This window comes from Amphiprion ocellaris, chromosome 4, assembly GCF_022539595.1.
Source record: "Amphiprion ocellaris isolate individual 3 ecotype Okinawa chromosome 4, ASM2253959v1, whole genome shotgun sequence".
In the NCBI taxonomy this organism is placed as follows: Eukaryota; Metazoa; Chordata; class Actinopteri; family Pomacentridae; genus Amphiprion; species Amphiprion ocellaris.
Genome location: NC_072769.1, coordinates 11,164,061 through 11,185,737, shown reverse-complemented (window position 1 = coordinate 11,185,737; position 21,677 = coordinate 11,164,061). Strand labels below are relative to the sequence as shown.

At 39.7% G+C, this 21,677-nt stretch overlaps 1 protein-coding gene and 1 long non-coding RNA gene across 5 annotated transcripts; one reads left to right on the top strand and one right to left on the bottom strand.

The window, feature by feature from the left end:
• Positions 1-911: 911 nt before the first annotated feature.
• Positions 912-7,582, bottom strand: LOC129348687 (uncharacterized). 2 transcript variants are annotated; one of them, XR_008601324.1, is made up of 6 exons: positions 7,401-7,581; positions 6,412-6,512; positions 5,535-5,676; positions 2,707-4,622; positions 2,486-2,643; positions 912-2,267 (listed from the first exon to the last, which is right to left on the bottom strand). It is a non-coding gene; the product is annotated as an uncharacterized LOC129348687 (long non-coding RNA). The 2 variants fall into 2 exon arrangements; XR_008601323.1 differs by having other exon boundaries at positions 2,486-4,622; positions 7,401-7,582.
• Positions 7,583-9,000: 1,418 nt separating this feature from the next.
• slc25a38b (solute carrier family 25 member 38b) lies at positions 9,001-18,841 on the top strand. 3 transcript variants are annotated; one of them, XM_023263694.3, is made up of 8 exons: positions 9,001-9,436; positions 9,731-9,827; positions 12,230-12,354; positions 12,978-13,062; positions 13,495-13,674; positions 14,964-15,132; positions 15,751-15,914; positions 16,036-18,841. In XM_023263694.3, the coding sequence occupies exons 2-8, from the start codon at positions 9,813-9,815 to the stop codon at positions 16,156-16,158; spliced, it is 861 nt and encodes a 286-aa protein (XP_023119462.1). In that variant the 5' UTR covers positions 9,001-9,436; positions 9,731-9,812; the 3' UTR covers positions 16,159-18,841. The 3 variants fall into 3 exon arrangements, with proteins under 3 accessions (XP_023119462.1, XP_023119461.1, XP_035801070.1); XM_023263693.3 differs by having other exon boundaries at positions 9,003-9,436; positions 9,727-9,827; XM_035945177.2 differs by lacking the exons at positions 9,001-9,436; positions 9,731-9,827 and adding an exon at positions 11,069-11,284.
• The last annotated feature ends 2,836 nt before the right edge of the window (positions 18,842-21,677 follow it).

Sequence of the window (21,677 nt, the reverse complement as noted above, 5' to 3'; positions counted from 1 at the left end):
AGCCAAGATAAAGACACAACTCACCTGCACCAAATCCACTAATCACTGCACACATTAGGACCATGTGCTAACTGTGGCTAAAGAACCACATTTACCAAGACAACTATCCAGTACAAAGCCCTAAAACACACCAAGAAACACATTAAAGACGATTTGACTGCTGGAAGCTGCAAGCCAACGCCTAAAAAACAAAAGCAACGGAGTCAAACCCGGTTCAGTGGTGATGGGAAGCAGAGGAAATGTTTGACTGCAGCTAAATAAATCAGGAAGACACCGAGCTGCTCAGGTGTTCCTGATAACACCAAGCAGCCACCTGGACAGCCAATAGGAACACAGCTTACTGGAAGTCCAGAGGGCTGGGTTAGTGAAGGAAATTTAGTTTAAAGTTGAAGCAGAAAGTTAACAAAGAAAGTTGAAAACCGCCTTCTGATACCTGAAATCTCTGAGTTTTTGCACAAAGAATGCCTGAACATGTCGAACTGGTTCCATAGTAGAACCATCATAAAAATGTAATAGTATGGTGTGTTGCTCAAAAAACATTACGACCCGGCTGTCGAGGGTCGCAGAGGAGCAACACTAAAACAGGACAAAGGCTGGTTTCCAGGGGGTTAGGCGGCTATTTATTTAAAAGAGTAAGTTTACAACAACACAACATGTGAGCAGAAAAATCACAAAGTCTGTCTTTAGTTAAGCTGAAAATATTAGTTTTTGTCTTTTTCATTGACCAAACTTTTCAGGAAGTAGATGAAGAATAATTAAAGCTCTCATGTAGAAGTCCAAGTTATTTTGGATCCTTGTGCAGAGTTTAATCTTCGAGTTTGTGAAGCTGTTGAGTTTTTAGAGTGATGTGGATTGTTTTGACATTTAATAACCGAGTCCTGAAATAAAATTACAGTTGTGGATTTCTGTCATTTAGTCTGGACTAAACAAATAACAGCAGCATAAATCCCAAACGTCATTATGAGGAGTCTGGATTGAGGTTTCTCACTTGATAATGATCAAAACATGAAATTTAGGTTGATTTAAAGGAATATTCCACCTTAAATCTTTGAATGTTGACCTAAAAGGCTGGTTTCAGGAAGTATTCCACCTACAAGGTCCTCACACATTCAACTTAAAGGAACATTCCACCAAAAATCCTTGGACATGCACCTAAAATGTTGGTTTAACCGAGTATTCCATCCAAGATCCTCAAAGAGACCTGAGGGGCTGGTTAAAAGGAATGTTCCACCTAAATCCTCAAATAGAGACCAGAAAGTGTGGTTTAGAAAAAATCCTTCAATGCAGACCAAAAAAGTTAGTATGGAGGAATATTCCACCTGAAATGTAGACCTGAGAAGTTGGTTTGGAAGAATTTACCATCCTAAACATGCTTAAATGTAGACTAAAAGACGGTTTGGAAGAAAATTCCACCTAAAATCTTCCAATGTAGACCTAAAAGGTGAGTTTAATGGTATATTCCACCTAAAATTCACTACTGTAGACCTTGGAGGTCGGTCTGATGGTATATTCTACCCAACATCCTGGAACATAAACTTAAAAAGTTTGTTCAAAGGAATATTCCACCTAAAATCCTTCAATGTAGACCAAAAAATCTTGGTGTAAAGAGTATTCCACCTTAAATGTAGACCTACAGGATGGTTTGGAGTAATATTCTACTCTAAAATCTTCCAATGTAGACCTAAAAGGTTTATCTGATGGTATATTCTACCCAACATCCTGGAACATTTACCTAAAAGGTTGGTTTAATGGTATATTCCCAGAAGAACCCTTGAACGTTGGGCTTAATGGTATAGTCCACTCAAAATACTTGTACATATTCCAAGAAGTCAGTGTAAAGGAAATGTAGACCTAAAAGGATTGTTTAAAGGAATATTTAAACTGTTATTTTCATTATTTAATAATCTATTATCAGTCAGAACCCTGGCAAACTTATTTTCATCAGTTTTTTAGTGGAAGTCACAAATAAAGGAGCTCTTGGTTTTTCCCGGCGTTACTGAGTCCAAAGCTGCTGTTTCAACACAGACACATTCACATGCATCCACAAACCTCTCAGCACTCAAACATCCACAGACAGGAGGCCGGCTGGGTCGAGGCTCGGTGGCGTCCTCAGACCCACGAGTCGGGGAGTCGCTGAACTTGTTGGTCTGGTTTGAAGGCCTCCGTGTGGTCCAGTAGAAGTCCACGTAGTCGGTGTTGGCTTTGAACCACAGCGACTGGCTGCCATCAGGTGGACCGGCTCGTCCTCGTAGGGCTCCTCCTGTAGCCTTGAGGGGACCACAGGAACATTCAGTAGCTGTTGGAGTTCTTCCTGTCAGGCTCATGGTAGAACAGCTCTGAAGTATCTTTTACTTGTCTTATCTGGAACAATCTAACAGCCTACACTGTCAACAGCGGTGTAAAGAAGCAAACACACAGGCATAGATTAGGACTCAAACTAGATTTATTTTAGAAAACAAATCAACTTAGAGGCATTTGTTCATACATGTGGCTGAATAGGAGGCCGTCCAATCAGATTCGAGGTCTTCACTCTGTAGGTTGTTTGTTTGGTGAGACTCTTGGACCTCCATCAGCTGACGTGGATGTTTGATGGTCTTCTTCTCCAGTGCCAGATGATTCATCCATGAATTCAGCAGCTACAGACTGAAATGAAGCTCATGCTGCCGTTATTGAATTCCTGTTCCAGATCAAATGTTCAGAGCTCACCTTGAATGCAGCCGTCTGCTGTCTGATAGTTTTTCTCATTGTAGTCTTCAATAAAGTCTTTTTTCCTCATGTCAGGATGTGGTGAGACTCTTTCTCAGTCTCTGCAGACGTCCCTCATTGTGCATCTCCAGAGAAGAAACAGAAAAACTGATCACTGCTTCAGCATCACAAACGCTCTCCAGCATTAAGAGTGTTTTAGGAATTCATTCATTGTGTTGTGAACTTTGAAGGAGCAGAAACTTTACAGCTGCCAAAGATATGAGCTCCAATTCTGGATGTTTTAGGAAATGAAGTTCATCAAATAAACACTTGATTATTGCTGATAACTCATTAAATTACAGAAGAAATCTAACATAAAAACCTGTAAACTCTCAGGCAGCTTTTGTTAAAGTTTGTCTATAATTCTATCATCATGTTCTAGAACCAGGACTCTGCAGAAGTTCCTTCAATCAGATACTTGTACATTTCTATTTCAGGCCTCAGGTTTGAACATACAGCAGAGTATTAGAAAGGAGTGATTTTAATGTTTCAGTCTAGTCAACGTTTGGAGTAAAAATGATTAAAATTTTGATTTAGATAGATTTGTGTCAAATAATATTGTAGAGTCTCACTTAAATATATCCAAATGAGTTCAGTGCATTTACATTTTATAGAATATTTGATTTCTTAATCTCAATACTGTAGGGTCTGACCCTAAATATAATAATGATGTAAATTTAAATAATAAATAATATTGTAGTGCAGAGTCATCAACTTTAATCAGCTAAACTTACATAATAAATATCAGTGCACAAACTTAACCTGAACATTCATATTATTGAGGTAAATTTACATAAATCATGATATTCTAGAGTCTTAACCGGAATATTTCTAACATTAATCTTTTTGTATTGTGCTGATAAACAATAACCCGACTTTCAGATAATATTTGTTGTCTGTGATTATGAGACTAAATTCCTCCACAGTCTGGAACTTTCCCTGTAGTAGCTGTAGGAATAATTTATTTATTCTTAATATCTCAGACTGAATGGTAGCTGGCAGTAAAAACAAACTCATCTCCTGGACTTCATTTCCCAAAATGGAACCATGGACAGAATTTAACACTCATGTATCCATGGCAACGCAAAAGTTTCTGCTTCTTACCAAAGTTCACAACACAAGTAAAGATTTTACTGTAAAACTTCAGGGATGACTGCTAACCATAAGTATTCTGATCAATACTTCATGATCAATATCAGGACAGATGTTACAATTCCAGGTGTTACATTAGACTGCAGTTATTCACAGAGAAATTAAAACACCACATTCCTCATAAAAACTAGATGGGACTTTTATTAAATAAAGTGTTGGTGAATAAACAGTGTAAAAAGTGCAAAGCAGCTCCATTAAATCAGGAGATGTGAGACTTCCACAGCATGGATCACCATCTGCTGTGTTGATTCATAGCTGAATGTCAGAATGAACTGAGCTAGAAAAGCTGCTTTGCGCTGCAACATTACGGTCTGACAATCCAACACCATCACAGTTTTCATCTGGTTGTTTTGCTCCAACATGCTGTGAAGTACAGTTTTTACCTGAATCAATACAGAGATTCTATTTCCAACCAAGACTGGAATAAAAATTAGAATGTTATGAGGTTATTAATGCAACTAAATCCTTTAAGATGGAAGGATTTACTTCAAAGTTCTAATTCAACTTTCAGTTGGAGCACATTGCATTCACAAAGAAAAACAGCGATACCTTCATAGCAACATTTAATAAACCTAAAGCTTCCCTGTTGGCTCATTGGTGGAGTTTGTTACTGAGCATCTGAACCTTAAATCCAGTGAGACGACCATCTTCAGTCGAGGCCAGTCGGAGAACTTCAAGACCTTCCATCGGCTGGACCAGATGTGGCATCATCTCCCTCTGAACATCTGGATGACAGGAGAAAAGACAGAAATCAAACACAGATCACAGAAATACAATGTATTCACTTTCATCATTTTATAAAAGTAGCATGAACTTTATTAAAACTTGACAACATCAGTAATGAAAGTAAATGTTTTTATCTTGTCTTTCCTTTTTAGAATATTCCCTCAAAATATTCTGTTTATTATTGGCTTGAGAAGCATTTTTCTTTTCTTATTTATTTTTAGATACCTCAGACTGATGCACTTTGCTGGTTTGCAGAGAATTTCATGTACAATGACAATAAAGATCTTATATTATAACATATTTTGTTAAAACAAGAACTGCAAACCTTCTCAACCATCTCAGTCTGCAAAATTCCAACTGCGACCAAGAATTATCTGATGTAGTTATATTTATAATCTTTACTGAACCAGCCCTGGAATTAATAAAAATCTGTATATGGATATGATTTTCTCTGATGGGACCACTATGAAAGCCGTAGTCATTATTAACTATCCTTTGAAGGGAAAGATTAGGTCTTCTTCAAGTGGATAAAAAAAATGCTCTCCCTTAAAAAAACAAAAAAAATGCATACAATAAAGTAAATCTCTTCTGCACTGCACACATTCTACACTTTTGTATAACTCTGGATGTCAAAGTAAAGGCAGACAGATCCACCGATCAGCCACAACATTCTGACCACTCACAGCTGAAGAGAACAACATCCATCATCTTGTTCTAATGCAACGTTCTGCTGGGAAACCTTGACGTTCATGTGGATGTTTGACATGTACCACCACCTAAACACTGCAGGACAAACAACCCCCTAGTCTCTATGGCAACAGCAGTCCTTGATGCCAGCTGCCTCCCTCAGCAGGAAGAACTAAAACTGCTCAGGAGTGGTCTGAGGAACACGACAGAGCTAAGCTGTTCACCTGGGTTCCACACTCCCCACATCCAGATCTGATGGAGCATCTGTGGGATGGTCCAGGATCAGCCTGGTCTAGGTAGGACCCACCCTGCAACCCACAGGATCCACAGAATCCACAGGACATCCCCAGAGGTTCTGATGAACCACTGGGTCAGAGGAGTTTTAGCAGCATAAAGGGACCAACACAGTATTAGTCAGGCAGTCAGAATGTTATACTGTTATATTGTCATGCTGATTATATGATCAGTAAATGTTACCATCAATTATACCGTCCACATTGATCAGGAAAAAAAACAACTATCAGTTCATTCAGAAACTGTGGGATTAAACCTAAAAACACAGACCTCAACAGCAGTTTGTTTCAAAGCAGAACACCAGCTGGTTTTCACTAAAGAAGCTTTCAGAGCAACAATTAAATGAGTTTTGTTCTCAATAAGTTCACAGAGTCAGAGAAAGCCAAAATAATGTATACACACATCAGGAAAAGAACATTTTTTATAGATATTTCATTTCTATAAGTACTTCTACACATATAGATTCCTCTTTCTAAGTTTGATCAAATCACGATAACTCTGTGTCCTGTTGTACGATGTTTTCCCAACAGATGGCATTACCCTCATGAATGGAGCATCAACAAGTGACGTCTACAACACAACAGAAATGTCTGGAAGCCAGTGGCCACCACTTTGAGCACCTCTTGTAATTGTAGAGGCCAAAGATAACTTTTATTAATCTTGTGATGTCTGAATAAATTTGGTATTGAAATATTTATGCAAGTTTTTCTTTTCCTGATGTGTGTAAACATTATTTTGGCTGACTCTGTATAATGGGTTTCTGACAGGTCACCAGGCAACATCTTTTTATAATAATGACAAACATACCTGCATTCTACAGGAGTGATTTTCCTCATGTGCAGGTAAAGATGTGTGAGGAGCTTAGAGATGACAGGAGCAGGAGTCATCCTCACTAATTCAGCTTCCACCTAGAAACAGAAAGACCACAAACAAACACACTGATATACTCTCAAACGTTCAACCTCACAGCCTCAAAATATCTGTTTAGGAAGTGTTGTGTTTCTAAATTCTGCTGAAAGCATTGACAGACATTCTCTTACAAGGTTGTGTAAAAAGCAGCCTGTCCTCTGAGCTACTGAGAAATCTTCCTGAACAAAGTTTCTATGTGTAAATCGGTTCAACTAAAACTAAAGTCTCAGTCAGAGATAACAGGTGTCGCAAATTATAAACAACTTTCTTTGTTAACTCAGACTTTCTGCTTCAACCTCACATAAAAAGGGGAGTTTAACTCGTCAGGTGACTGAAAATGAACGGCTTGTGCAGTTCTAGATCCAAAAGTAGGATGTTTCAACTCATGTTTTACTGCAAATACATGCAATAATAAATAAATACAATGGCTGGTTGTTAGTTTATTCACTATTAATGTCACTTTATATACCGGATTGAACTTGAGCAGTGGAAGAGAGAAGGAATTTAATGAAATTATGGAGATTCAGAGATGCAATGTTAAGCGCGGTTTAATTCAAACCAGCTGAATGTTAAACTTCAGTGCAGCTCAACGGGTTTCAGTTAACCTTAAAGTAAAATAACGTTTTTAAAAGCTAAAATACACAGCAGAGAAATACAGGTTGAGAAGGTCATTCTACTAATGACGGACAGCTGCGGCAGCAACTAACACAGGTGTTCAGAGGTAAGTTAGCCACCTGTGTTGATTAGCCCGCTAGCTAACTTAGCCGCTTAGCTAGCTAACGCGTCCGGACCAACTGCTCAAACACGACAAAACACAACTCTTCACAAGTCGCTGACTTAACGTACAACAAAACAACGTTACTGGTTAGAAGTATTTATCTTCTTACCGTGTTTTACTCCAAAAACAAGGTCAACAACAGCCAGAGATGCTTGCCAACCATAGCTATATATAGTAGACTAGATCCGCTAGCGCGCCGTCTTCTATATATGGTCTGACCAATCGCTGCTCTCTTGCTCCGCCCTCTGAGAATCTTGTTGTCGTTTGGCTCCACACTTGCTGATGACCACTTCCGGTCTCAGAAAATGAAAAAAACTGACATTTTTCGTTTCTGTCTCTTGCTGATTTTATTTTTTTGTTATTCTAAACATAAAATGAAAATCAAAGCATTTTTAAAATTTCGTATATCCCTTTTTGACCATGAAAAGGAAATGTCATGTATTTCAATTTTAATTTTTGTATTTTAAAACGAAAATCTTGTTTTTCAATACCCGTTTCAGAACGGAAAATCCAATTGCCAAAATATACACGGACCCAACAGATTCATTTTTTCCCCTAAATGTCGATATGTAAACTGTGTTAGACGTTTGAGTTACAATTCAATTCAATTTTATTTATATAGCGCCAATTACAGTCAAATTGTCTCGAGACGCTTTACAGAACCCATATGCCTGACACACTTGATGCTCTGAAACGCAGTTTCCAGTTTGAGAAATCTTCATTCTAGTTGTAAAAATTTAAACCAAAATTGAGATTTCACTGCTTTTTTCCACTTCTAGACCATATTCAAACAAGAATGGTCCAGATTTGTGAAATCTGTCTCATCTGTATAGTTGTTTGAGACCTGGGTGTGGGTTAATGTGGTCTACATGCAAAAAAAGAGAAAAAAAGCTGTGAAATCTCCCCTTTTTGCATTTTTATTTTATTTTATTATTATTATTATTTTTTTTTTTTTTACAAATAATCAAAGGTTTCACAAATCAGACACTGTGCTTTCAAGAATCTTTAGCCTCTCTGTAAAAATCACTTCCAGATTTGAGTAATCTTTATAGAGCTGTTTGAGATGTAGACCTGGTATAAAATGGACTATGTGTGTGTGTGGGGGGGAGATTATAATAATAATAATAATAATAATAATAATAATAATTATTATTATTATTATTATTATTATTATTATTATTATTATTATTATTATTATTATTATTATTAAGCATCTTCAAAAAATAAAGTTGTCAGAGAATAAATTTTAAAGACTCTTTAGCCTCTTTGCCATAATCATGTCCAGACTCGATCTGTTTGCATTGAGAGAGTTTGATAATATGTGGTTATGTTAACCCAGGTTCTGGTCCGAAGCAGTTAAATTACCCTGCGTTGCCAATACCTAAATAAAATAAAGAAAGATCTATATATTTATAGATGGTTTTCAGCCAGCATTAAGGGTTCATTCAAACTTCCCTGCACGGTTTTATGTAATTAAACTGCGGAAAACGTCCGCGTCTCTTTGCGGTTTGTTGGTCGACAGCGCCACTCTGAGGCCAATATCAAAAGTGCACCGCTTTACACTGCACACATGCTGGTTATGTTTCTACTAAATAAACTAAAACAGATCAATGTTTTCTATATAGCAGATACCTGTAGCCTTGTGCAGATGCAGATGCGCCGACCTGATGCTACATCTGACCACACACAGCGGTGCACCGTCAGTAGATGAAATGCTGTCAGATCGCGTTGCTCAGTGACGCTGCCCCGAGCTGAACTTACAGCCAGATGCTAACAGTTACAGCAGCCACGGCAAATAGCACCGCACTAGCTAGACACTGCTTACTCCAGATTAAATTTGTACTGAAAAGAAAAAAAAACCCATCATTTTAGGACACGATTCGCGCCAGAACACAACTGCGTTAACGATGTGTTATTTTAACTGAGCGCCAATTTAAAGTTAAGTAACTTAGTGAAGTGAGCTAGCTAACGTTAGCTAACTAGCCTCGCCAGAAAGTTCAGTGTTGCTGGAAAGTTCAGGGTTTAGTAACGTTCCCATGTTGGGAAACGTTCACAGACGGTCGCAGTAAATATAAAAAATGGAGTTTGTGAAGCTAGCAGGGGCGACCATCACCTCCACCGGCACCTAACACACTTCAACATCAGGTAAGAGGAGCTAGCATGCTAGCAATGTGTCAGGCAGACTTCACATAGTATATCCGAAACCAGCTAGTTGACAGGTTTTAGTGCTTTTTGTTTTTATCCGGTTACTTGTCGCTAGTTATCTGTATTAGAGACGGCTGGTGTGTGAAGGTTTAACCTGCCCTCAGAGGCTAACTTCACCTCTGACAGCTAACTAGCTAACCTAGCTTGCTGCTACCGGCGAGACCTTGCAAGTGACCTCATTGTTGTGAAATGTGACTCATGGCTGTCATCTTGATTGTCCTATTTTTAAGTAAGTTGGCTGAACCGAACCGGCTTCAAGACGGCAGCAGCAGCAGGGGAGAAGCTGGACCGGTCCGGCTCAGCATCCAGCTCAAAGATGGAGTTAGCAGCGGTGAGTGATGCTACCAAACAGTAACTGAGTCTGACAGGAGATAAAGTAAACACTTCTCATCTTATCTGATACAAACAAAACATTGTGAGTGGGGATGGTCCTGTGTGTTAAGCCAACTGTGTAAGCGTTTGTTAAGTGTTCTACAATGTGTGTAATGTTGTGATACTGTAAATTGTGAGAGAAATTAATCAAGAACTGCAATTATAGATCAAGTCGCCCAAATGGGATTGTCTGTTTCTCTCAGTTCCAGTGGACAAAATACATTTCAGATCAAAAAACGTGAATGCACAATCAAAATCATATTTAATACAATGTTGCTCACTGACCTGCAACATTACCTAAATTAGAATTTGCATGCAAATATATTCGAGGGATCGTTATTATGGCATGAAAAGTGTGTGAATTCTCTGACAGTGGAGACATTTACATCGAATCACAGAATTCATCTTCATATTACCCCTTTGTTAAAAACTTGAAAAAGATTAGCAGCCTCAAAGCTATTTTTTGTTATTCTTATTATTTAATTCCTTATTCTACCAGGTAAGATCGATTGAGAACAATTTCTCATTTACAATGATGACCTGGCAAGAGGCCCCACTAGGAAGAAAGATAACAAATAAACATTACATATACAAAAAAGGACACACAAGTATTTAAGCAGAGATTAAAAACACCCTTAATTAATGCTAGCAGTTCAGTGAAAACAGTCAGCATGTGCAGCAGTCGGCTAGGGTCTGCTGCAGCTTCTGCTTAAACATGTAAAGTGATGGAAGCGATGACAGTTTCAGAGATTTTTGGAGGGAATTCCAATCGATCGCTGCAGCAAAGCCAAAGGAATTCTGGCCAAAGACACTATTTATGAATGAACCTCTCTCCTGGCAATAGTAATGAGGAAGCAAAATGTGTAGGAATATTATGTTTGTATTGCCGCCTCAAAGGGACGCATGATTGCAAGCAGATTTGTGGATGGCTGCTTAACAGCTTGTGCAAATAGACCCCTACTCCATACATTATCTGTGACCCACATTTAAAGTCCACACACACACACGCAACACTTCATGACTCATGCCATTTGACAAAGGCGCAGTTTTGCAGTGAGCTTCACATAAGAGGGGGAGCAAAATACAGATGTGTGAGTGTGTCCCTGAAAGATAAAGATAGAAGGTCCATAGAAAAACGCAGGCTGGATTAAGCTTCTGCTTTGGCTCTGAAAGTCGGGGGGGAGGGAGGACGAGAGGCAGGAAAAAACCATTGTGGGTCGGCAAGTGAGGAAGAGAGATACTGTGTGTGTGTGAGAGAGAGAGAGAGAGAGAGAAGGAAGGTTAGTGAGGGAGATGGAGGTTTATTTTGTAATATGCTATTTGTAACAGCAGCATCACAGAGACAGGGAGGTGAAAGAAAGCAAAATGCAGGAAAAACAGGATTCTCAGAGCCGAACCCCGGGCAGCCTGGGGAAGGTAGGAGTGTGTCTTGTGTTTGTGTGTTTAAGTGGCATGAGTGTGTGTGCAAAAGCAACATATGCTATAGTTGAATGTTTATAGCAGACTGCTGATGTGTGGTTTGTTGCTGTAGATTGTGATTTTTGCATTGTGATAGACATTTTTTTCGGTTTGTATGTTATTCTGTATAAATATTTACCTTCAAATGCAGCTAAATTTAGCATCTTTCTCCCCATGTCTGTGTGCCTCTTTGTCCATGAGGCATGTAACCACAGATAATGTTGAGTCTCAGCTTAATTCTACACAACAGCCCCTGTGTGTGTGTGTGTGTGTGTGTGTGTGTGTGTGTGTGTGTGTGTGTGTGTGTGTGTGTGTGTGTGTGTGTGTGTGTGTGTGTGTGTGTGTGTGTGTGTGTGTGTGTGTGTGTGTGTGTGTGTGTGTGTGTGTGAGAACTGTCTCTCCACATCTCCATCATCTCCACTGTGTAGGACCCTGGTTTCTGCTCTGTGCTACAGGGTTGCATATTACAACCGAAATGTCACACAAGCATACTATGTTTATATATTTTTATGTAACTTGTGTTTTTTTTTTTTTGTCCTAGGACATGGTTTTTGTTGTTGTGCCAAGATTTTTTCATGCACAGTTCTTTGGATATCAACAAGAGGTGGCCAAAGCTGAGAATGATGTGCAGTGGCACATTTTTCCCGCTTTTTACACTGTGATTAATCCTTTACATTTCACTCTGCCTTATCCCTTTTCTCTGTCTGGCTCCTTCTGTATCTCTCCTATGTTCATAATTGCAATATCTCTCTACATCCCACCATCTCTTCATTCCTGTGTTCTGTCGCCATTTCTTTCCCCTGTCGCTTCTCTCCCTCGTCTCTTTGCCATTTCCCTCATCCTGTCCTGCTTTTCATCCCTCGGTCTGTCTCGTCGCTCTTTCTCTCTGTCTCTCGTCCTCAGGCTCACCCAGCTCTCAAAGCCTTTATGTGTGGCTCTCTCAGTGGCACCTGCTCAACGCTGCTCTTCCAGCCTTTGGATCTGATCAAGACACGACTGCAGACTCTGCAACACAATGCCAAGCCGGGGTTTGTGTTTGCACGCTACACACAGACACATTACATGAGTGTGAACATGAAAACTGTCTTAACATTTCACGTGCGTGTCATCAGACACATGTACATGAGCATGCCTCTGGTGTTATCTTCCTTTAGCTTCCCCTTCTTCTGACTTTAACCCACACAGACAAGCACGGGAGATAAGAGCAAACACACACACACACACGCACGCACACACACACACACACACACACACACACACACACACACACACACACACACACACACACACACACACACACACACACAGCATGGCAGGACAAAATTTGCTGGCAGCGTTAGCCTGAATGTGTTGTTATGACCCATATAGGACAATTAGTCACACCAGCACCATATTATCATACTGTCAGCCTGCTAGCTTTGCAATTACCACCACTGAGGACAGGAACAGCTAATTTTAATATCTAAAAGTGTTTTTTATTTTAAATGTTGCACATGTGGAGGGCTTTATTTAGCTCAAAGCTCAAGAGGATAATTTCTGTGGTTATTGATTGTTCAAACCAATTATTCACCACAGTCATTGAACATTTCTGTTTTTTGTATATTTACACAGTTAAATATGTTTATGAACATGCCTAAATTTCTTCTTGCAGTGCACCCAAGGTGGGGATGTTCACCGTTTTCATCAATATTATCAGGACAGAGAAGTTCTTCAGTCTGTGGAAGGGAGTTTCACCAGTGAGTAACTGACCTTGTTCTTTATTTTCAATATTTACAATAAACCCAGCAGCTATTAATCCTGTTATTGTGTCTGTATGTAGGCAATAAACAGTGGGGGCATTTGTTCTCAAGCATCTGTCTTTCATTTCACATTAACATTTCCTCTCTGTCTTGCCCTAACAACCATACAAACACTTGGACAGTTGATGTCTGAGTTTCTGACTTTTAAAGGTCGTATGAACACTTGAATAAAAAACTAGACTGGACTCCATCATTGGCCATAGTGGCCATAGTCTAACAAACTCTATAGATATTTTGTATTACACACTCGGTTGGCTTTTTTTTTTTTTTTTAAAGCTAAAGCAAATTTTAGCAGCATTGTGTTTTTAAAAAAAAATAAAACGGCTGAATGTTGAGAAATGTTAAACACGGTTTTGTCTCCCTTGGCAGTCATTTGTGCGTTGCATCCCTGGGGTGGGTATCTACTTCAGCACCTTCTACTCCCTGAAGCAGCACTTCTTCCTGGACCGGGCGCCCAACGCTGGTGAGGCTGTTCTGCTTGGAGCTGGTGCCAGAGCTGTGGCTGGAGTCTGCATGCTACCTTTCACAGTCATCAAGACACGTTTTGAGGTGAATAATAGTTTCTCTACCGACTGACAGACTTCACTTAGAGCCCATCTGATCTCACATGATACATGTGATTTGTGGATTAAAGAAAATTAAGGTGATGTAATCAGCTTTGTTAACTATAGGCAGCAGGTGGTTTTTATAAGTGATTGTATTCAGACACATAATTATATGGCTCTATTTTAAGATGTGTGCTCTTTAAAATACTGTCCTGCACTAAGTTATGAGTAACTTTGTATAGTGACCTATTACAATGGACTGATAGCCTTTTGGAGACAGGTTTTAAATATGTAATAATTAAGATTTTTTTTGAGGATGAATTTATTCTCTTTCCCTGTGTTTTCTTTCTATCTCCACTTTTGCTAGAGACATTATAAGAGATTTCTGGTTTATTTCAACCTGAGGGCTGTATTTCAAAGCAGTTTGACATAATCAGACCCCTCTGGCTCATTTCCTATTAATGTGACTATTGCGGCTTTGTAGGTCATGTAAGCTTTTTACTTTGTACCTCCGTTTGGAGAACCAGGAAAATGAGGAGTCACACAAGACAGCTTGAGATTGGCATTTAGTAGGTGAATTTTAACATTAGTTCCCTGGAGCTTTCCAAACCAAATCACCAGCATAAACACGTGTTAATTTCTTTACAAGTGTATGCCTGACTTTCACTGTGGGGATGGAGGCAGAAAGACAACAGGATGTCCTGCGAGACAACATACCTCTGAAACTGGTGGTGTTCCTGCACTCACTGCTCTACTTTTGACTGAGAAGGAAAACCTTTGCTGCAAAGAGTGGAACCTCTTGATGCCCGAATTGGAAAACCCCATGTGTCAGTGGATGAGAATTATCCCAGCTGTGAAGGAAACAACTAATGGTTTCATGGCTTTGATAAACCTTGCACCTGGAAAAAAAAAGTTCAATATTGTTCAGTAACTTGAAGCTAAATTAGCTATTCCACGAGGCTTATTTCTGTCTTTACTTTCACACAGATTCAAAAACTTCATGTAAAAACCTGTTTCTTTTGAAAGCTTCAGAAAACTCATGTTACCTGTCACCTGGTAACTTTTGTTTCCTTAAATCTTTCTAACAGCGTTGAAGTTAATATGTGCCATAGAGCCACCGTAGCTACATTAATGGAAAATATGTCAGGTTCAAATGAACAAAAATTCTCTTTTAATTACTAAAAAAAACTTGATTGTTTTCACCCATTTAGACACTTACTCCCATTGTCATAAAGGAACAGTATAAATGAATATATTTCTTAATAAGTTTCTGTGTTTGTGTGTCTTTTTCAGAGTGGCTGTTACAACTATGTGAGTGTGGCCGGGGCTCTGAGGAGTGTGTATGAAACAGAGGGAATCAGGGCTCTGTTCTCAGGATTGACTGCAACGCTGCTCCGAGACGCTCCGTTCTCCGGCATCTATGTCATGTTTTATAGCCAGGCCAAGAGAGCGCTGCCTCAAGGTGAGAACAAGACTAATCTGCAGCTCAAAATGGAGGTCATTGTGCTGTGAAACGCTCCGGTGTTCACATCCCATGAGCCGAAGTTTGCAGGCGTGTTCTTCTTCTACTGCATAATATCAACTGAATTGTTTCAAGTGCTTGCACGGTATGTCTTCATGTGTGAAGATTGCCCTCAAAGCAAAGCTTTGTGTTTCCACCCTCTTGATTTTATGTAGCCGGGAAAAACTTTAAATATTGCAACAACACTTGGCTGAGTTGGAAGAGTTGGAGTATTGATTAAAAAAGCAACTAAGTTTAGTAGAAACAGAAGCAGTTAATAGTGACAAATGGTCTGTGTGACCCATGAAGGAGACTATAATGTTCCCTAAATACATAACATGAAATGAAGGCCATGAAAGTTTCCACACATTTTCCCTTTCTTTGTTGTGTGACTTGCTCTTTTGATTGCATCATTTGTCTCATTCTCCAACTATGTAACAGCACCCAATCTGAGAATTTAAACCAGCTGTTTTTAGCTTTAATATTTACGTAACAGTGCTAAATCAACACACACATTATTTTCTGCGCTTTCCTTGTGATCTTGTACTTTGTCCTTATATTTGTTTTTTCCTGTCTTAGAGGTGACTTCAGCAGCCTATGCCCCGCTGGTGAACTTCAGCTGTGGAGTGGTGGCAGGTGTCATGGCGTCGCTGGTCACGCAGCCTGCAGATGTGGTGAAAACCCACATTCAAGTCAGCCCATCCCACTGGAGCACATCAGACGCTGTCCGCTACATCTACATGGTGTGTACTCACATGCTTGTTGTTGAGAAACAGCTCTTGCAGTAATAGTTTAAGGGTGTGTCGTGGCTGTAACAGTAGCATAATATTACCATAATCTTTCCTGCTCTGTCGTCTCCTTCAGGAGCACGGCATGCGTGGGTTTTTTCGTGGGGCCGTGCCCAGGTCTCTTCGACGCACTCTGATGGCTGCTATGGCTTGGACTGTTTATGAACAACTGATGGCTCGAATGGGCCTCAAATCCTGAAGAACAAACCATGTGGAGTTGCAAAAAAATGAGAGGGAATATGATGGGATTAAGATGTATTTTTTCACTGAAAACTTCTTGGAAGAAGAAAGGGGTGCAGAGGAGCTTATAGAGACAATGAAGCAGCACTATCAAGAGTTTGAACCGCGAAACCAGGTGGATAAATGTGTGGAAGAAGAGTGAGAATGCTGTGTGTGAGTGCACACGTGGATTTTCTTTGTTTTCGTTGTTTTTTAAATGTGAAATGTGAAAATGTGTCTGTCGGTAAGTCAGAGATTGTGATGTTACACCTAACACACTGTTGTGCCAGTCTTGGACTGTGGTGACACTCCCTGCTGTGAGGTGAACTTTTTCCTCTTAAATATTTATGTTCGGACAGAGCAAGGTATCACTACCAGGGCCAGTCACTGCTCTGGGCTGCACAGTTGCCTTTGGCAGGCAAACAGGATACATCTGCTGAGATAACCAAAAACAAAGCACTGCAGAGATGGACAGAGGAGCTTGTGAAACTTGCATAAGATTGAGCAATGTTTGTTACTCGCTGATTGGTATAAATTGAAAAGCAGAGAATTTATATTTGGTTCAGGCTCAGACAATCACAAGCACTCATACGGCTGTATTACGGGAAGAGAATCTGGGCTAACTCCAATAATCACAATAAAGCCTTTGTTGCTGCGCTGCTCAAAACTATGCTAATTTACACTTTATATAAAACTGTGGTGCATTTTGACTCAGCATAGTGGAACCACGTGTGCTTTTTTTTCCAGAAACAATGATAGTTGCTTCTGAAGCATATTCAGACCTCTGATGACAACTCAGAGATCAGGATTTTTTGGATTTTGTTTTTAGAATTCTGTAATTTTTTCTTTTTAAAGGTTTGCCATTTTGAGGTACCCTGTGGAGTTTTGGCCGCTGACAGCACTGCGAATTATTGGTTCTTATAAATGGGTCCCAGTTTAGTTTGTTTTGTGCACACAGGAGCAACATAATACAGAGTCACTTGGTGCCAGGTTCACACTTTTCTGCGAATTAATCATTGGCAGCATTTAAAGTCCCTCTGTGGTCATTGATTAAACTCCTAAAAACTCATCTTTATGCCAAATTACACATTTAGAGTTTTTTTTTTCAATTCAAATAATTCCTTTGACATAACTCTGCACCATAATTTCCTCCAGAATGTGCAGATCTATAGTCTCTACTCACCTCTTCCCGTTTGCTGCAGCTGTAGCACACCAGCTCACTCACGACTCTGCTCAAACAGTGTGAAACTATTTTATGCTCATAATATTGAAGTATATCAGCCATACATATTTGAACTGGGGACTGAATCGTAGTTGTGAAACCCTCGCCATCTGAAATCATATGTTTGTTACACTGCAGCTTTAAGGCAGAAATGCTCAGCCATTTCTTTGACTGCTTTTGTTTTGCTTACTTGTCTTCGAACATATAAAATATGGACATATTAGCAAGGTATAAACCAACAACAATATATGATTTTTACTGGAGGGGGTCTTTAGATTTGTCAGAAATTCCATATTGCATGATTTATAAGGAGGGTATTGATTTTGTGAGAAACACTGAATGTAAACATAACTTTTATGTGTTCACAAGAAAACTCCAAAGGGCACCTTTGACAGCAGTACAGTTTGCTTTGTTTCCTAAGTTCAAATAAGCACTTTCATAAGTTGACTATTTTTTTCCTTCAAGTTAAGTAAATATTTTGATGACAGGGTGACACTGAAATCCTTCAGATATTCCTTATTTTGTTATCACTTGTCACAATACAGAATTTCCAGAATAACACACGTGCAAATGAAGCATTGCTTAATCATTGTGCTTACAAACGTACAGAGTCCATATCAGTGCTGGAGCTGTGGATCTTGTCATTTTGTCGCCTTTTTCTGGCTCTGTAAATAATGTACTTATGACAGGATTATTGGCTGGTACAAAAAAAGGCCACGTTTTTCTGTTGTTTGTAGACTGTCTGTCTCCATAGATACTATTTATTATTGTTGATACAAAAAAGAGGTCATATATTGAAAGTAATTAATATGTGCGAGTGTTCGGAGAGAAAATGCCAAATGGAAGATCTCATTAGAGGAAGGAAGAGATTGACCTGGATCAAAAGGCATCAGTGTGCACCCACCGAGTGTAAACTTGTTGAGAAATGTTGGTAGTCTTGACAGAAAGGTCACTAATGCACAGTGAAAAAAAGAAACATTTGAGATCAGAATGCCAGTTTTACCGCATAAGTGTTTTATTCAGGCTTTGTTTAAGATAAAATGATACAGATTAACATAATAGCAGTTTAATTATGGTGAAGGTTACAGCACATAGTGAGGCATTACTGAGTGGAGGCAGATGTAAGATGTATTCTTTTGTTTTTTGTTTTTTTTACAGGCCTGGTGAACGTTAGTGGAGTGTTGATTTCTGAAAGCGTCAGTGTTTGCCGTGTAACACAAACTCTGTATCTAACAACACCCTACATGTGCCATAATTCACACCTCAAAGTTTTACCTCGTCAGTTATCGTCACCATCTTACCACTTCTGTCGTGACTGTACTGCATATGGTCTTTGTTAGTGTAGATATTTGGTCTGTGCATGCGTTTGCTCAGACAGATCCTGTGCCTGCCTGGTTTTTAAGGTCAATAAAATTTTCCTCTTTTTAGTTTTCAAAAGTCATTTTGGCTTTTCGTTATTAGGAATCCAAAGACGTTGGTGTGTAAATGAATGAGTGCCACATTCTGTATACTAAATGGCAGCTATTGCTACTTAACATACGCAGTGTGTATGTATCAGAGTAGCTGCACTACTTTACACACATTTCCTATTATTGTACAGTTTCTTGTGTTCTTGCACTCAATTGCAGATGAACTTGAGTTTTTCCAGGCAGTCCCTCTCTTCCCAATGTCCCTCTTCGGTTAGAGCTCCACAGTGATTCAGCACTGGACACCTCGTATCCCTATTTGGGGAGCAGGCGGTGTACACCAGAGGGTCACCATTCATCCACAGCCAGAGGTCTCCCAGGTAACGCAGGCCGATCCACACCGGCTCAGTGATTCCGTAGCGCCTCATATGATTTTGGGCCAGTTGGATCTCGGTCTCGGAGAGCAGGCTGGTGAGATCAGTGTAACTCTCTCTGCAGTGCTCCACAGCCTCTTCCCAGGACTTCTTCTCCTGCTCTACCTTCAGACTCATGCAGAAGAAGCTCAATAGAGTGTAGCTTGGCTGAAGAATCCATCCATTACTGATCCAGTAGGCCTTTGATTACCTTCAACATTTGGTAACTTCAAGTTTCTATCTTCTCAGTTTTCGCAGGAGACTTGGCCTACTCCTGAAAATGTCAAGTTGGTAGTGGTGGTACTGGTGGTGGTGAGTTCTCTGCAGTAACCGATCCATCCTGAGAAGTGGTTACTGACAGACCTCCTGAACGCCTCCTCCTCCCACTTGTTGCTGATTGGTGAAAGGTCAGTGTGATAGGTCTTGCAAAACTCCTGAGTTGTGTGCCAGTTGTACTGCATTTGGAAAAAGATGTGTTTTTCAGACAAACTGCGTGCACTTGCAATAATGAGCACACTGAAGACGATCTTCTCCATCCTATCCATCCTAATATTGTGACTGGGCTAAAACGTTTATGGTTTTCTAAAAAAAAAAAAAAAAAAAAAAAAAAAAGTGGTACCACAAGCTCATGTTCAATGTTCAGTTGAACATATACAGTTCAATTTGTTTTATGCAAGACCTCACCTCCCTTGAATAATTTTTTAACATTTTTTTTCCCCTTGTGATCAAACATTTTACACACATTTTACTTATTGACAAACAAGAGACGATCAGGTGCGAACTTTTTTTTTTTTAATTTGGTGAAATGAGGTGGAATGACCCACATAGATATTTAGATTTTTAAATTCTATGCATATATCCAAACATCCATTCACTGTTCTTTTAGCATACAGTTGTGTCTTCTAGCTATGAGCAATTGTTTTACAATGTTTGTCAGTATTAAAAATGGTGACTGTAAGTTCATGACAAAAGGCAGATATATCTGCAGTACATGTATGGGTGGTTTTTAATAATTATGCTGATATTCTTTTTGTTAAAGTTATTTTTTGGGGAGCTTTTTTGGCCTTTATTTTACTTGAAAGTGAAGAGAGAGACTGAAAACATGGGGAGAAGAGTGGGGAAAGGACATGCAGCAAATGGCCAGGTACTATAATCCCTGTTTATTGGTTGCCTGCTTAACCAGTTGAGCTACCGGGTCGCCCGAACTGCTGATATTCTTGTTGAACTGTGTGCAAATATCTGCTGATGCACTGTGGACACATCATCGGTGACTCATCAGGTGTTTTTGGTCTTTTGACATCAAACACTTTCCTCCAGATGACCCAGCGGGGGTTGATCAGGCCTCAGCTTGTGTCCAGATGACTAACTACTCTCCTCTTTTGAGTCATCTTGAGGCTTTCTCTGCCGCTTTGCTGCTCTCCTCCTGTCACCTTCAATACCCAGCTGGTTGAAGACTCTGCTTAAGGAACAGGCTGCAAATCCTCTGCATCCTCCCTCCACTGTTAGACGCCTCGTCTTCCATCCAAGCTGCTGGCAGTTGCTGATGAGTCCTGTATACTTGGAGAGCTTCATTTCGAAGGCCTTTTCCAAGACATCTAACCCATGGGACTGTCAGCTCCAGCAGCACAGCTTCTTTGGTGGACTGTGACAACCAAAACAACATCTGTTGACAGGGTGATGGCGACTATGTGGTTGAGGAACTTCATCTGATTCACCCAGGTCCACCCATAGCTGTCAGTCTTCTACAGATGTTCTTTTTGTAGTTTTTGGTGGGTTTTGGCTGATGCCTAGTTCTGATAAAGGCCTGCTTGGTTGGTGAGAACTGCTCTGTAAAGAAACACAAACTGTAGTCTGCTCTTCTTTTACCAAGTTGTATTAGCTCAGTAGCAGATTGCAATGTGATCTGAGGGTTAAACTACAGGGTAATTACTTTTGCAGAATATTCTTTATCACATCTTGAAGGAGTGTGTGAAAGATGGCAGATATTCGTGATATGGTGTGCAAAGCAGCCATTTACAGTTTGGTTTTCAAATTGATTTTCGCTCTAATTGAGAAAGGCTTGAAGCTTGACAGTCAAATGATTTTGATAACAAGACTTGGATAAAGTGGATTAATTTATAAGCCTTTGTAAATACAAAGAAAGAGCAAGGTGATTTGGTTTTCCTCTGCTGTCCTGTGTTCTCGGTAGCAGCAGTACTGCTCAGGAGCAGCCACATACTTTCTTTCTTGTGATTCCAAAATCGGTTTTACCCTTTAAAAGGTTCAGTCATAGAACATCTAATCAGTATGAACTTTTCACGATAGTAGAAGACAACTGCACTGCACAAACCCATGCATCACACTGTTAAAATGGATGTTGTCAGTATTTAGGTGTCTGAAATGTGCCGGATTGACATGACTCAGGTTTATTAGAGACCCGAGCATCACTTTAACATCACATTGTGTAGGCCCAGAACAC